We start from the raw sequence: 16841 nt of genomic DNA, 5'->3' as shown, positions 1-16841 counted from the left end.
CGATCAACGATGTAGGCTTATCTCATTCTCGTAATGATATCCTCTTCCACAAACTCAGCGGCATGCAAGCTTTCTTTCTTTCTTTCTTTTTTCGTATCACCCAATTACTCCTTACTTTCGGCAAAAGTATAGATCGGTTTTTATTTCTTGTTGTTGAATAAAACGTCCGTTATTTATCATGGATATTTTTGTACAAAAGTTCTGTTCGCTTTAATTGACTTAACCGATGTTTTTTTGAAGTAGGCTCCACTAAAAATGGCCTAAACATCCATTAGATAACACAATATTTATTCGGGGGAACTGCTGCGTTACTCGGTAGCTGGTTAAAACTTCAATTTCTATGATAAAAAAAGGAATTGAACCCGGATGTCAACTTCCTATGATAGCTTGGAAGATGTGTGCTTTCGTTTTGCTGCATGTTTCCTTGCAATATCTTTTGTTAATCATATTTATTAGTAGGGCCTAGTTAAAAGGACACATGCATTTTGTGTTCAGTCAATGTAGGAGTTCCGTAGAAGTGCATACGAATGCATTGTGCTAATCTATTATATTAGTCGTTCCTTGCATACAGTATGTCCCAAAAAATTACAAGCAAATTTTCGTACTGATAACTTCCAATATGATTTAACTGTCTGAATGCTATTTCAGGGTCTAAAAATATAGCATCTTACCTATATTTTGCAGAAAACCCCATTTGATTTGGTTAAGTGGTCACAGAGAAATGTGGATCGCTGTAAAGCATGCATGGGTCTGATTCTTTCAAGTTTAGCACTTGGATGCTTTTGGAACTGCATAATGTGTGAGCACAATGGACAGAACTTGGAGGAAAGGGATTCCTGACATGCTCTACAAAAATCCTCATTTCTCTTCGACCACTTAAGCAAATTGGATGGGGTTTTCTGTAAGAGGTGGGTAATAAGTTATAGATTCATACCCTGAAATTGTGTTTGGATTGATTCACCATTTTTAAAGTTTTTGTTGCGGAGGGTCCTGTTGTATTCTTTTTTTTTGGGGGGGGGGGGGCATTACTTTACAGTGATTGACAGATGATGTCACTGGTAGAATCTTGGTCAGGAAGGTTTTTGTTGGCTTATATTCCAAGAAAAATGGGTTCCATTTTGCTCCTTTACGTGTGACACAATGATATTTAGCACTGCAATATTGTGTCACGCGTAAAGGTGCAAAGTGGAACCTATTTTTCTTACAATGTTAACCATCCATCCAAATAATGTGAAAACAAAATTTAGCAGTAGAAAGCTGCTATTATAAGATATGGCACATATTTGGTACATAATATACATAATTGATGATCAGGGTATTATGATTCAACACAGGTAAGCAGGCATTTGCTCGACATATTTTACTTTTAAGGTTAGATACGACGGCGATTCTTATAAAGGGACCTATACAGAGGATTCCGACGGCACTGAATACATTTGGTCTACTAAGTTATGTATGATTCATACCACACACGTCCGCATTAGTCGTTTCACTTCTACAATGGTGTGAAGTATCTGCAGTCAAGCACACTACAATATTTTCATGCCCAGAGAAACAAAAAAAATCATTAATACCGTAAGTCATTTTGTGGGAGCTCCTGACTTCAAATCTTCGAGTCGGGGGTGGGGGTGGGGGCTAACTATATGTGGTGAAGAAAGGCCTGTATGTAATGGTCTTATCTTTACAGTGCTCAACGCGGATGAAATATAACTCAATTATTATCAAGTTCAAAGTCGATCAGAAAACTTTAGTAACTCTATCATTCTAACTGTCATATTATGCAGGAAGTGGTTTGAGGAGATGCCTCCAAAACGAATTACCATATACGCTAGAAACTACAATTTTTTTTTTTTTGTTGAAATGCAAATCATTTTTCATTACAAAGGTATAAAGTATATAGATATCTCCCAATACACTTGATATTGTTAGGGGTTGTCGAGATCACAATCAGCCGAAATGCAATTCCTATATATAAGCATTAATTGCAATCATTAAAACTGTTGATAAACTTTTTTTTCATCTTACGGTATTAACCTTTTATTCTACTCATGTAAAGGAAAATTGTTTCCTATCTCCTTCTATTGTGTAAATTTTGTGCAAAACTAAAGTTACTAAGGCCCATCATTAAAGTGAGATTAACTCAGGAAGTCCTTACATCATGGAAGCGCAACATAGCAATTCATTGTCTCGTGCATTCAGAACTGCACCGTCACTGCACTCATTCACGCGTCAAGGGCACAAAAGGAATAGAACCGCAGTGGCGGATCCAGAGGGAGGCGCATCGGGCGAGCGCTCTCTCTTTATTTTTTGTTGAAACAAAGGAAATAAAAAGAAAAAAAATGAGGGGGTATGTACCCCCCTTTAATTTTGTAAAGGCGCCTCCCCTTTACGGAATTCCTGGATCCGCCCCTGGAACCGAAATGTATACGGGAACCAGAACAAGATTCCAATTTGATAAACATTAGGTCATTTCCGCAGTTCCCTCCAAACCACTCTCTATGTTTAGAAATTAATATCAAGGTGGTCTTACATAAGACAATGATTATCAATGATTCATGACTTACTGGAGAGGATGATTTGTTGTTGTTGTTGTTGTTGTTGTTGTTGTTGTTGTTGTTGTTGTTAATGACCACTTTCTAGTAGCTCTAGATCCATTGGGATTAAACACATTACAGTACCATAATGTAGAATCTGTAGAAAGGTTACATAATGGTGCCGTATACGTCTTAGCAACACCAACTATGCTTCAGGTAATCCCCCCTCCGAATCAAAACACCGTACTTTTAACTTCTTTAATGTTTGAGGAAAATGATTTGACAAGAATGTTTCTACACGTAGTGATTAACATCAGCGTGCAAATGAGAATTAGCTTTTGAGTCATGCATGAATGAACACAATCAGTAAAGACGTAAAGGTCACTTTTCAAAAGTCAATTCGTCAAATTCTGTTTCTTGTGCATGTTTAATTTTAAGTGCTGTTGTTATTTAATCATTCTATCTTTTGACCTCCTCATACCTATGTTAGCTGACTCTTTTGTTTATTTGTTTATTTATCTATCTATTTTTCATTCATTTATTTTCTTTTTTTTTAATTTTTAGGTTGAGCATATTTTCAAGGGAAATGAGTAGGAGGCCTATGCTGTATAACCCTCGACTTGAAGTGCAAAATCTAATCAGTCTGTTTGAAAGAATTCACATAACATAGCTACCAACACATAAGACCACAATCGCATTTTGTGTAACGAACATTGAGGTATAAAATAGTCGATGTGCCGTTTATAGCTGAGTGACAACACTTAACCGGATGAAGCAAGAAACGTTAAAATGTACCGCTAATGTGACATAGGTGGTCGGGCATAGACGGATAATAAATCATCATCTATCCCAACGTAGAAGAAAAAAGACCAAAATATCCAAGTAATGTTTGTGTTGTCTGAAAAAAAAAAACCAAACTTATATCCATTCGAATTCAGGATGTCTGTTTTACAAATCAAACGAGTACTTCTAATAGGCCTTCAACACACTATGACATTGGAATATGATACTGGTAGTTGGACACTTGACGTTCCATACAGAGTGAATTAGGTGTGCTTTCCTCTATTATGAACAGCCCGCTCTGCTTGACGTGAGGTTTGCCTGATCTCGAGTATACTATGCCGTATCAATAGAACTGTGTAAATATGAACAGAAATTATATTATTCAGTCTGAGTCTGCTCTGATCGTTGAACCTTCCATTGAACCTTCCATTGTCAGGTGATTCTATATAGACCCCTCGTGACTCTTTTAGGCGGAGTCATGTGACGAGAATGACGAGGATGGACTCCGGGTTTCTCATTTCCTCGTAATAATGCGTGTAGCACATGCATAAATATTCCAGTTGAGCAGTGGAAGTGTCATTCTGGGTTGCGCGCTCTCTTTCAACCATTCGCGTTCTGCCAAGAGAAAGGTAAGCTCGTTTCCTCAACTCTAGGTTCTAGCGTGATGGGCGTGGAATGCATTGACCTTACTTAAATTGGTGTGGCATGGTGATGGCCAGTTGTTTGTATTGTTGATGTTGTTGTTGTTTTATTTTATACCGACTGTGAGAATTACAATGTATAGTCGGTGTGACGACACCCTAAAACACCCATTGCCTTCCTGTTCTTTAATTCCTTTCATGCTTATCTAATCAGGGCAATTCACTGTAAAAACATCGGTGTTAGATTTAACTCCATGGGTATTAAATTTAACACCGATCAAGTGTTAATAGAGGACCACACCCACAGGTGTAGAAAATGCACTGTGATGGTGTTGAAAAGTGTTCACCTGACACTTCGTGGTGTTGACACTGTACCTGGTGATATTTTGACACTGTACTGGTGTTAATTCAAAAATGACACCACATGGTGTTGATTTGATATTTGTTGGTGTTAATATCAATGGTTTAACACCCGTCCAGCTTCAATAAGAGACCACACCAGCTGGTGTTACTGTGGTGTAAATTTATTTTCAAATTTTTTCAAAAATCTAATATTCTAATGTAAAATTCTTGATCGTCTTGTTTAAATTAAAAATCAACAAGAAGTGCAGTTACTAAGAAACTCTTTAAAAAAGAACAGTTTTATATTTGGAAATGACACCCGGAGGTGTTAATTTAACACCATAAATGAGCACCGAAAATTTAACACCAGCTCGGTGTTCACTATTTAACACCGGACTTTTTGCAGTGTTGTATTGTGGTGTATTGTATTGTATTGTATTGTATTCATTTTCCGCATATAATAAACATAAAAAATACACAAATGACAATCGTACATGTTAAGTGGGATACGTCTGGATTGCCCTGCAATTAATGATCGCTCAACGGACCATACAAAGAGTGTATATAACCAGAGGCTAAATACGCTGATAATCATGTCCGAGCTACTCGTATCGTGATTTGAGGGTTACGGTTATGGCATGCAGCATCCATCCATAAGAGCCGGGGTATGTACACCTATAGACGTCAGAATTACAAACTGTATTGTATTACTATTATTCTGTATAGAGTGATTGCGCAGCACATGGTCTTGTTGTAACTGCAACAATTCCTTTATTCCACTGCTGCATGCTTCGACAGCCATGATCACAGAGTAAAGAAGAGACAATGTCGGTCAAAGTATACTTTCTCTCACTTCTGCGTGTAGCAGGAAGCTTAACTATCTCATATAACTCGGAGTTTATTTTGCTAGATAATATTTACCGTACTTCCTCAATCAAAATGCGTTTATCTTCCTCATTGTCATATTTGCCGTAGTCTTTAGAGCAGCTCTGTAATTCCAGCCGTCCAGTTTGAACTGATTCCGTTTTGTGTGTTCAAGATTTTTCCGTTTTATAGAAAGCATGACTTCATATAAAATGCATCGATTAAAAAAAAAGAAATCAAGATTTCACATCGTTGGCACCAAGTTGATTGGGCCTTGTGAAACAATATTCAAATTTGCTCCAGGAGGATAACATGATGTTTGTGTATTTAGTTTGCGTTTTCCCAAATTTTGGGAAAATAGTTCGCGTCCTGGTCAGAGACTAATACAAGCGTAGCAAAAAGTAGAGTTAGTTACAACACGTTGCTGTATATCGTTTCTGAAAATTAATCTTCGTGTATTTTGTGGTCTCACTTCTCTATATCTATTTTTTTTTAAAGATGAACGCTAATGCCTTAGCGACCAATAGGATGAAGAGTCTAAAACTTCTCTTTTCTTTTCATCAGAATGTAATTTCAAGGCAATCAATCATTTATATCTTCCTGGGAGATTCCAACAAATCCCAGGGTTGGTCTAATTGTACGTCCGTTGACTGAAAAGCTAATTAATTGAGTAAAATTCTTGTGTTATTGTGATTATGGGCATGATGGTTAATAAGTGCTCAGTTGTCTCTGGCGACGGGTGATTATAAGTTACTCTACTTTCCTTGGATTTTTGTAATCCTGGTTTGGCTGGACAATGTCGGATCCACTTTGTCCCGGACTTTCCCTTTAAACATTATGAGAATCCATGATGATCCTTCGTAACCTGAAGACCACAAAGAAGGGCTCACTGCCACTGCCACTAGTTTCGACTTACACCGTAAAAACAGGAAGCTATTGACTTTAATAACGATAGAGTGAATAAAACAGGATCGGCAGAAGCTTCATTAATAAATGCGACAGAGAATACGAAAGCATCGGCTTCTTACAATTCTACATGGCTTCGCAAGTCAGTGAAACGATACGTCACAACCTGACAAACCCACTTGCAAATTACACGCCAGAGCTGGAGTCTTCAATGTTGGCCAACAAATCGAACGTGGTGTTGTTGTTGTGGTGGTGGTGGTGGTGGAGGTGGTGGTGATTGTTTGTTTGTTTGTTTTTTGTTGTTGTTTTCTTTTTAAGTGACTTGAACAGAATGGCTCAAGTGTGAGCTACATACATCGATCGCTCGCCGTCCAACTGGCGTCAATCGTGCGTCCGTCGTTGCGGGCATGCCTCATATATCCCAAATTAGTTAATGCTCATACCTTCTTTGACATTTTCATCTTATTCATAATAATAAGAATATAAAACTTGGTAGGAATCATTAGTGAGGGAGGGATGTATTTTGGTCAAATTGTAATTGGGGGAAGGTGCGCCCGGGACGGGGCCGAATTTACCCAAATTATAAGGGGGTTCACAAAAAGGACTGCAGTAATTCCTGGATCAAAGTGTTAAACAAGAGACCAGCGGGTCTCCAGTTTGACACCGAATTTCGTGTTTTGACAGTAAAAATCCAAGAAAGTTAAAATGTATTTATCATATTGGTTTTACGATTGTAATAACTATAACAGAAAATATCATACAAACAGGAGGTATTTTAGTTGCTTATAACTGTTGACATATAGGTTTCGACCAATATACTGTGTTGTGTCAACAGGGCAAATTTCAACGGGCTATAACGATTTTATCTTAGATATGTCCGATATAACCGAATGCATCATTTTTTGTTTGTTTGAAATTCTCTTTTTGACCAAGCCAGCTTGATCAGAGAGAGGCCTTTTACCTCTATAACTAACACTAAACAATCCAAACGACATTACAACATTCGCTGTTGCAGACTTTATCTGGCAGTGAGCTGGTAAATCGGATCGTTGCCGATGCATGTTGCTACAGAATAGCTGCTGTTCAATCGCATTGTCTAGTTCACTACTTGTCAGCGCATGATACAAAGTGCCGTCGAAAATTGTTAACTGTGCCATGCAAATTTCACGCCCTGTAGTGATCCTGGTCTCCTCGAAAATGAAAGCGAAACGCACATTCTAGCCTGCACAACACTCATACATTGAATGCAGTATGATACCACTCACTTTCCCTCTCTCTCCCCCTTGATCTGTAATTAAACTGTTGTTCCTTGATGTATTCTGTTGTTCAGGTGTTCTAATTTCATGTTGAAGCGTACATTAGAGCTCACCATTAACTTCGTGCAATGTACTCCTGCACATTTCAAATTCAAAATGCTTCAGTTACGACACAATGACATACATATTTACTACTTTGTTTGAAAAGGCAAATTGCACAGAGGAAAGCCCTACTTTTCTTTCTAGAGGTCTATTTGTTACCCGGTCTGATTCATTTCCGTGCTGCTTCCTCCGGAATACCACATAGCTGATTGTGACTGACCATTGTTGGTTTGACCGCCACTAACTTAGAGATGTACACCACCTAAATAAATGATCTATCCACGCAAGCAAGGAGACACGTGTAAGGATGACAAAGTGATATAAATAGGCCTAATGAGGGCATCATTGATGGGGTACCAATCTACAATAACTGTGGCATATTTAGTTTTCATTTCACCTTTGTTATGTTTGTACAGTTGTCCTGGTTTATTTATTTCTTCCAGATGATGGAATTTGCTGGAGAGCCTGTATGGGCAGCGGGTAAATAAACGCTCAAATGAAACCATGGGAAATATAATAATATAATGAAAATGAAGGTGCATATCACATTTTGGTTCTGCAATGGGGTGATGACACTTTGTGAAAAGCTGCTTCCTTATGTCCTCCGGAACTACTTTCAAACTACAGGTATCGCTTCCATCAACCAATCATGAGATTGCTTCTGCTCGCACTGGTCTGCGTCTCCAGCGCCCTGGGGGCCTTCGTACCCTCTAGAATCCTGGACGAGGATTGGGCGGTGTGGAAGAATCTTCATGGCAAGGCGTACGGGAGTGTCGCCGAGGAGGCTGAGAGGAGGATGGTGTGGGAGGAGAACCTCAGCATCATCAAGAAGCACAATCTTGAGCATGACATGGGCCTGACAACCTTCCGACTTGGCATGAACAAGTTTGGCGATCTGGTAAGAATGCCACTCTATGGCACTCTCGTCTCGTCACATCTTCCATTCAGAATTGCCGCGATCACATGCATGCACTGGCAAAATATCGCGAAGTTAAAGATTGAGACCTTTCAGATGTCTTGCCAGTGTTACCGCAGCTAAAATGTGAATGCAATGATAAACTTGTGATTTGGTCTGTAGATGGTTCTATCAAAAGCAAAATGAACAAAAAGTGTGAATACAGAAGTGGCGTCGTAGGGTTTGTTTTTTGGGGTTTTTTTTTTTTGTTGTTGTTGTTCAATTTTGCAGATATTTCCAGATGATATGTTTCTACAGGTATTGACGCTGTATAAATCTGGTCTTATATAGGGTATTTCAACTGCTAGAGATCCACAAATATTTTGAACAAGACACCCCATAAAATGTATTGATATTGTAAGCGTTACTGTAGCAGATTGTTAGCAAATGTCATCCTCTGTGTAATATTGCAACTGCTGATCTATACAAATTTAACAGACATCTCAGAAAAAAAAAAACAAGAACGAAACCAGCGGGACCTCGAACCTCTATACCGCTTTCCCGGGCAGCGGCGCTACTGCCAGACTAACCCGGGTTGACGGTATAGTGGCACGATGAACTTGGAACAGTCGTAATACCCAAGCTCTGAAATCCGATCGCTTGTTATGTTCAATATTCCAAGGCGGACAAGGCGCGTTAAATGAAAGAAAGAGATGATTAATGCATAAAGGGAAAATGTGCTGTAACAGATTGATATCAAATGTCATCCTCTGCTTTAATATTTTCAAGATCACAACTCATCTACAATTTCAACAATGATTAATGTCAGAAAACGAAACAAGTGATTAATGTCGGAAAAAGAGAAACGAGCGGGATTCGAACCTGTCATTACTGCTTCCGGGCAGTGATAATGTAATATTCGATCATGCTGTCTTGTTTTGTTTTCTTTCATTGAGAGGCCGTAAAAAGATATTTAACATTCTCTAGTACAGAAAAATACTTTCCGCTGAGGGTCAAGTAACAGTACTTCGCACTTATGTTGGATATTGAACTATTCAGCAAATGAATTGCTCTGTGAAGGAAGGATGTTATATTTCGCTTCAAGGAAATCTGTAAGAAGACGCTTAATCTCTTCTTCTCCATCCTTTCTTATGATAAAGACAAACGCGGAATTTGTAGCCTCTTGGACTGGTCTGAAGCAGGGAACACCCAAATCCAACATGCGTGCCTCTACGTTCTTGCCTCCCAACTTCTCAGCATTGCCCAAGAAAGTCGACTGGAGAACAAAGGGCTACGTCACACCCGTCAAAAACCAGGCAAGAAAATAATCCAGGTTCACAGTTGAGAAGAGCAATAGAGCACTCTTGTTCTTTGATCCATTTCAACATCTTTTTTTTTTTCAGTTTAATAGGTTGGCATGGTTGGCAAACTTGTAGTTCATATCTGCCTTCACAACAACGACAAAAAAAAAATGAGATTACGCTTTATATAGAATATTAGAAAAAGAGAGGCGTGCTACAATCTTGAATAGTAGTTACCTATACTTGTTATAGAATCTTGTCAATAAGGCATATTATGTTCAGAGACACATAAATTTCTGAAATTAAACAGTGCCATGGAAACATAAAGGACATGCGCTTGTTAGTGATCAGTACGGTCTGTGGGGTCGACGAGTTACAAAGGTGAAGAAGTTTCTGTCAAGGAAAGGCGTGTTTAATGAATAACCTAAGGGGTAGCTTTAATCAGGCGATCTCGACATCAACCTAAATAACACTGAAAATTGATATAGGTTGCTTAATAGTGACTATATACATTGAAATGTTTCGTTTCGTAATTACCCATTTTATATCTGTATGTTCACAGGAAATGCAGTCTTTATGTCCGTTCCATGATAAAAGGGACATGATCGGAAATGGTTCATGACATGTGTTATTGTGTTATGCCAAAGACCTTTTAGTGACACATTTGAAACAGTAATATAGAAAGCGATCAATGGCAAATGTCTGAAATCAAAATGTCACAGTTATACGCAAAGGTGCTCCACGGGGAAGGTATGGGACTAAAGGCCAGTTTCACTAAGATTTGGGGAAATTCTACCCTGAAGACTTCACAATGAACTCTGTTCAAATCATCTGTTCTATTAAATGCCTTCGCGTACTTGAAATGAGTGCACATAATCATTGGTGGCTACCTTTGCTAATAACGAGCAAAGAACTTTGATTGTGTTTGTGCAAGATTGGTCTGCGGCCGTAGATGGCTAAATGCAGTAACCTCGGCACTGTTCTTTGCAGGAACAATGTGGATCCTGCTGGGCTTTCAGCGCTGTCGGCTCCCTTGAGGGACAGCATTTCAAGCAGACTGGTAAGCTGGTCAGTCTCAGCGAGCAGAACCTAGTGGACTGCTCTGGACCCGAGGGCAACGATGGCTGCGAGGGCGGCTGGCCTGTCTGGGCTTACGAGTACATCAAGAGCAACAATGGCAAAAAAAACCCTCCCAAGGCGTAATTCACGCATGCACTTAGCATATAGCACACCTCTGAAGTATACTGACGCCTTCTACTCGATCATGCCGTATTATATTTCACGAGTGGAACTCTGACATTATATTTGTTTGTCGTTCTTAACTTTGACACCAAAGCTGTAAGGTCGTCCGCCAGCGGTATTCCACTTATCATCCATACTAATATAAAAATATGTCAACAATATAGCAATATAATAGCTAATTTTATCACAAAACTCATGGGGAAAAAAAGAAAAAAACCTCGGGTGAGTGAACCATGGTGAAATGACGTAAAATCAAGCTCAAACCAAAAAAAAAAAAAAAAAAAAAAAACGGTTATCACATTGCAGTTCGATAGAGAGAATCACGATAGAGGTAATAAGGCTCCCTATGATACTCCGGACTCTTGAATGGGAGGTTCCGGGTTCAATATATTATCTTCTTGGTCCAATTAGTCCTTGGATAAGGATTATGTCACTCTTGCATCCATGTGGTAATTTCGGGCTAACACGATGGCGGTCCCTGTAGAAACAAACAAACAAAACACACACACACACATACACACACACACACACACACACACACACACATTTCTAACCTTTTAAAGACCGAAACATCATTGCAAGCGCTGTAATTAATGAAAATCGAACTACCAGCGCTAGTTTAAGACTGAAGATCTATTATCATTATCATTGGTAAAAGCGGTACGATTTGGCGTGATAGGTACATCTTTCTCACTTTTATTATTGTCAAGTTCATCTGAGGTCAATATGAATCAATCACTATAACATTTAGTAATTTTAGGGGATGATCTTGCTTATCTACCTCAAAGACAGCTGAACAAAACGAAGAGTAAATACACTGCGCCACTTTTAAATGTTCAACGTAATGTCTCTAGCAACACCAAGCTTTATACCAGCCTAGTCGCTCACTCCTTTTCTTTATACCCTTCCTATCTCGAAAACGCGTGGCTATATGTGTCTGTGGGCTTTGCCCCTTGGTGTATGCATCGAAATAATTTAGGTTTTCTCTCTCTCCCTCTCTCTCTCTTTCTTTCTCTCTCTTCCTCTTCTCCCTATTTTCTGTACCCTTTTTTCACACTTTTGCTTTCTTTTTTTCTATTTCCGACTTTCCAAGTTTCCCGCACTCGTTGTAGTTGTAAGTTTTTTCACCCCCCCCCCCTTTTCTTCCCCCTTCCCCCCTTTCCCTCAGAGGTACCCACATGTTACAAGCATAATCTTTTGAGTGGGTACCTCCACTTTTTTTTCACAGAGTGTATAAATAGAGTGTATGCTTTTGTTTTGTGCTAAACATGCAGACATGAACATGTTGTTAGCCCTGTCTGGCTATGTATATTATCAACGACTCGCATGTCAAAAATGTATCATATTGTTTCTAGTACATTCTGTTGGGAAAAAAGTGAAAATAAAGTTTGAATTTGAATTTATTAATTTAAAGGACGAAAGCTGCCATTTCATGACGTCCGACGTCGGGGCCACAATCACCGGCTTCACTGAAGTAGAGGCGAAGGACGAACACGCTCTGGAAGAGGCCATTGCCAACGTTGGTCCTATCTCTGTGTGTATTGACGCTGCTCACTCATCATTCCAACTGTACACATCAGGTGCGTCTCTTTGTAAATAAAGGAGTATTATCATACTTCCAGTACCATGTTATCAATATCTACTCTTTAGTGAAGAAATGCTGATACGATACTGGTGAATGCCTCAGATACTGTAGTCATGCACAGTTTTTACCACCTAACCCAGTTCTTATAATAATTCGGGAACCAGTCGCATATCTACCGATACCCTTATTGCCATTGTGTAGTTAAGAAGCAGTGGTAGATATGAGCAAGCCATATATCCATGTAGGAAGACGCCTCTCCCGCTGGCAGACGCAGAGAACTTCAAGTTAACATTTACAGATAACAGAGTAACAGAATAGAAGATACTATGATATTAAAGTTTTGGAATTATTATTTTGATGTCTCATCAATTTAGAAAAAATGCTGAACAGTTAATGCACAGCAAATATCCTACAACGTGATTCTTATATACTTTACAAAATTATACCGCGCCATGGAACAACGCACAAAGTGCAAGCAGACATAAAGAAAAAAGAAGAAGGGATGAATCCCACTTAGAGCTGAGTAGTTAACTGTGGTGCAAACATCAAGTCGCCTGAAGATAAGTGTGTGATAGAACTGAAATTCCCGTGATTCCCTTTCTGCAGGTGTATACAGCGAGCCTGACTGTTCGTCAGAAGCCCTAGATCACTGTGTTACCGCCGTTGGCTACGACGAGACTGCTGACGGACAAAAGTATTACATCGTGAAGAACAGGTTTGTTACATTGCGTCGACACTGGTGTTGCTAGACATAATTCTGACGAAGCTGGCTGAGTATCATTTTCTAAGTGTCAAATGAGTTGTGTCTGTAGGTTTCTTTCGACGAAACTGATCAAATTTCATATAACATATAGTTCATGTTGCTTGAAGTCGTCGTTTGTAATGAATCTGCATTATATATCATCACTACAATGTTAATTAAAACAGAATGATTAACGGTCAAGTATTATTGTTGGTTATCAGTGAATATTTGAACAATAAGGGAATGATTTCTATAGGCTTGGAATTGTTGGTGTTAATACATCTATAAGTTATATGAATGGGTGAGGCCGAAAACTCATACACGATCATCTGATTGATCTCCCCTTTATGAGTGCACAGGCGCAACTGAGGATAATCCCGGTGTTTAAAAAGTTACTTTCACCAATTAGTTTTAAAAGTTGGTTAATTTGTTTTCTGTGGGTACTTCTCCACACAGCACAAATTAAGACCTTTGATCATGAGTTTTACAGACAAAGCAGAGAAGTATGGATATTCTGAGAAAGAGATAAATCAAATTGTTGGAAGTTTATATCAATCAAATTTTGTCATTTCAATACCATCTTTTATATTCCAATGTCTTTCTCTCTCTTTTCACTTTCGTACGCCTCTTTCTCTTTTTTTTCACATCTGGATATCTTTTTTTTTTTCTCTCTCTCGTTTTCTCTCTGTCTTTGTCTGTCTGTCTTTCCGTCTGTCTCTCTGTCTTTGTCTGTCTGTCTGTCTGTCTGTCTGTCTGTCTATCTGTCTACTTTCGTGCAGCTGGGGAACTGAGTGGGGCCAAGAGGGATACATCTGGATGTCGAGGGAGAACGACAACAACTGTGGCATCGCTACCAACGCCAGCTATCCTCTGGTCTAAGCTATCACCATGGTGACGCGGATAATCTATATCTGATGAGAACGAAATAAATGGAAGACCCACAAGGTGTAAAACTCATAGTGTACAGACTCCCTAATGATGCATTTAATGCTGCAACCCTTGAAGGGTAGATTAAACATCAGGTCACACACATGCTGGGATCAAACAGTTTACCGCCAGTAAAAGCTGAAATAAGATTTCAACTCGACCGTTCTTTGGGTACAACCGTCATGTTATACGTGTTCGCTATTTTTCAGTCTACTGATTTGCTGGTTAACTTGAATTGTAAGAAAACAAAAACAAAGAAACAGAATGTGCACATTTTTGATAGAAAGAAAACAAGAGTATGGAATATTATGTCCCTATGCAGTGTTAGAATAGATGTACAATGTATCAGTATTGTTAATAGCAGAAAAGTGAATATAAGTTAGTATCTATGTTAAGAGATACCTTCATATCAATATTGATACCTCACCCAACGGCATTATTTTTATCTGCATTCTAAGTATCCTTTACCAATTCAAGAGTGATTTCTGTCCAATGGATAAAGTGGAAAATAGACTGAAATATTGAAAGCCTCTGCAGGTTTGTCTATTTTTTTAAATCTCAATCAAGCTTGAATTGATGTGAGTTTTGATTCATGGTGGTAATGTTCATTAAAGATACAAAATTAAACTACTGCATCTGAACTTACTGTTTAAAATTCCGAGGACGGTTTTATGTCCGATCGTGGACTCTTCATCAGATCGTCTGGTTTGGTGGCAGGAAAACGTTGTTACCGGTCTGTGCAGACTCCGTGTCGATGCCGTTTGGATGCAGTGATTTAATTGTGTACCTTTGATAGTAACATTAAAAGAAAGAAAATCATCCGTCCGTTTTGTAAAGCGGTAAATCATGATGATTAGAATATAGTCCCTCGCTCTTTAACAACGGCAAACAACCAAAGACGTATCAGGGACATGTCATAAGTGTGTCTGTTTGTTTGTTTGTTTGTTTGTTTGTTTAAGAGTATGACATGTAATCGTCCTCTGTGTTTCTTTGTGGTTGAATGTTCCGTGATGTGTGTGTGTGTTTTTTTATAATATTTGAAAAGCACTAATAAAATTATTACGAATTGATGCAATTTGTTTAAGAGTATGTCATGTAATCGTCTTCTATTTTTCTTTGTGGTTGAATGTTCCGTGATGTAGTGTGTTTTTATAATAATTTTTGCCGAAGCACAGTGCGTTGATCAAAATGCATGTATATACATATATATATATATATATATATATATATATATATATATATATGTGTGTGTGTGTGTGTGTGTGTGTGTGTGTGTGTGTTTTTGTGAGTGTGTTTGTGTGCCTGGTATTTATAGGTTAAGATGATCATACAAGGCACATTTAATTTCTTACTTTTCCATAAACTGCATAATGCATACGTTAATCGTACACGGAATCGCATTTGCTAAAAACACTCGCATTGCAAAAATAAAGCTTATTTAATAAATAATAATAAGTACCATTTATAAAGCGCTTATTACAATGTTTCTTAGCCCTGAGCGTCTCGAAGAAAAAATCAGAAAAGAGAAATTCAGTCATGGAGTAGATACTAATTGTAGTACGATGAAACACAATACAAAATACATAGAACGAACGTATAAATCAATACAGATTACATGTCATGTGAGAACAGATGAGTTTTCAGGAATGTTTTGAAGGAGTCTACTGTAGGAGCTTCACAGACGTGGATGGGTAAGTTGTTCCATAGTGTAGGTGCAATAACACTGTTGCACCGTTGCCATAACGGGTACGGGTGCGCGGTGCCGATGTGAGTTGAAGGTGTGCAGCGGAGTGAGAACGAAGGCGTCTGGTTGTTGAGGAAGTAGATATAGTCCGGAGGGAAACCAAATGATGAAGATAGGATGGTGCTAAGTTGTTGACAATCTTGTAGGTGAGGAGTAGAACTTTGAAGATGATGCGGTCGTGAATTTGTAGCCAGTGCAGTGATCTGATGACAGGTGTGATATGTTCATGCTTCTTCGTGCGTGTGATGAGACGTGCAGCACTTCTGGATCCGTTGTAGCGGAGCAAGACAGGAGCGAGGAAGACCAGCTAGGAGGCTGCTGCAATAGTCCATGTGTGAAGACACAAATGCATGTACCAGCTTTTCTGTACTCGACTCATTAAGGAATCTCCTTATTTTCCCAATTTTAGCAATGCCAAAGGAAGCCGATCTGCAGACATTCCGAATGTCACTTCTGTTTTTTTTTTACTACAATGTATAATTACTATGTGGTCCTCCTCAATTGTTTTATATTCTTTTCGATACATAATATTCTGTTTACCTTATTCTCTGTTGTCAAAAGAAGTGTAACTTATATGTTTTGTCGAAAAAATGAAATAAACTTTGAATGCAAGAATACAAAAAAAAATGTGGTTAGTGAGAATGAGATGCTTATCAAGAGTAATACCGAGATCCCTCACACAGTCAGAGGAAGAGACGCATTCTCCAGTCAAATCCACAGAAGGCTAAAATCCCGGTTGCTGCCTAAACTGGGATGAGATGAATAACAACTTAGTTTTGGCATCGTTCAGTTTGAGGTGGCTACGCGAAGACCATGACTTAATGTCCATGAAACAATCCTGAAGTTTCTGCATGGAAGCAGCCCGATGGTTGTCCTTAGCATTCATTATGACATACAACTGATATTTTAGGAGTTAATGAGAAAATGTTTTAAAAAATAAAAATTAAACCCCAAAAAGGGGAAGTATATATATGTAT

General features: G+C 38.7%; 1 protein-coding gene across 1 annotated transcript; it reads left to right on the top strand.

Annotated features, from left to right (window-relative positions):
* Positions 1-3866: 3866 nt before the first annotated feature.
* Positions 3867-15193, top strand: LOC139711342 (cathepsin L-like peptidase). Its single transcript, XM_071623240.1, has 7 exons — positions 3867-3946; positions 8056-8326; positions 9484-9639; positions 10615-10821; positions 12254-12446; positions 13058-13166; positions 13973-15193. The coding sequence occupies exons 2-7, from the start codon at positions 8078-8080 to the stop codon at positions 14070-14072; spliced, it is 1014 nt and encodes a 337-aa protein (XP_071479341.1). The 5' UTR covers positions 3867-3946; positions 8056-8077; the 3' UTR covers positions 14073-15193.
* Positions 15194-16841: the final 1648 nt, after the last annotated feature.

The sequence above is a fragment of the Diadema antillarum genome, unplaced genomic scaffold (assembly GCF_040938485.1).
Source record: "Diadema antillarum isolate AM-2024a unplaced genomic scaffold, OU_Dant_1.0 seq00001648_RagTag, whole genome shotgun sequence".
NCBI classification, from domain to species: domain Eukaryota; kingdom Metazoa; phylum Echinodermata; class Echinoidea; order Diadematoida; family Diadematidae; genus Diadema; species Diadema antillarum.
This window is presented reverse-complemented; position numbering and strand designations above follow the sequence as displayed.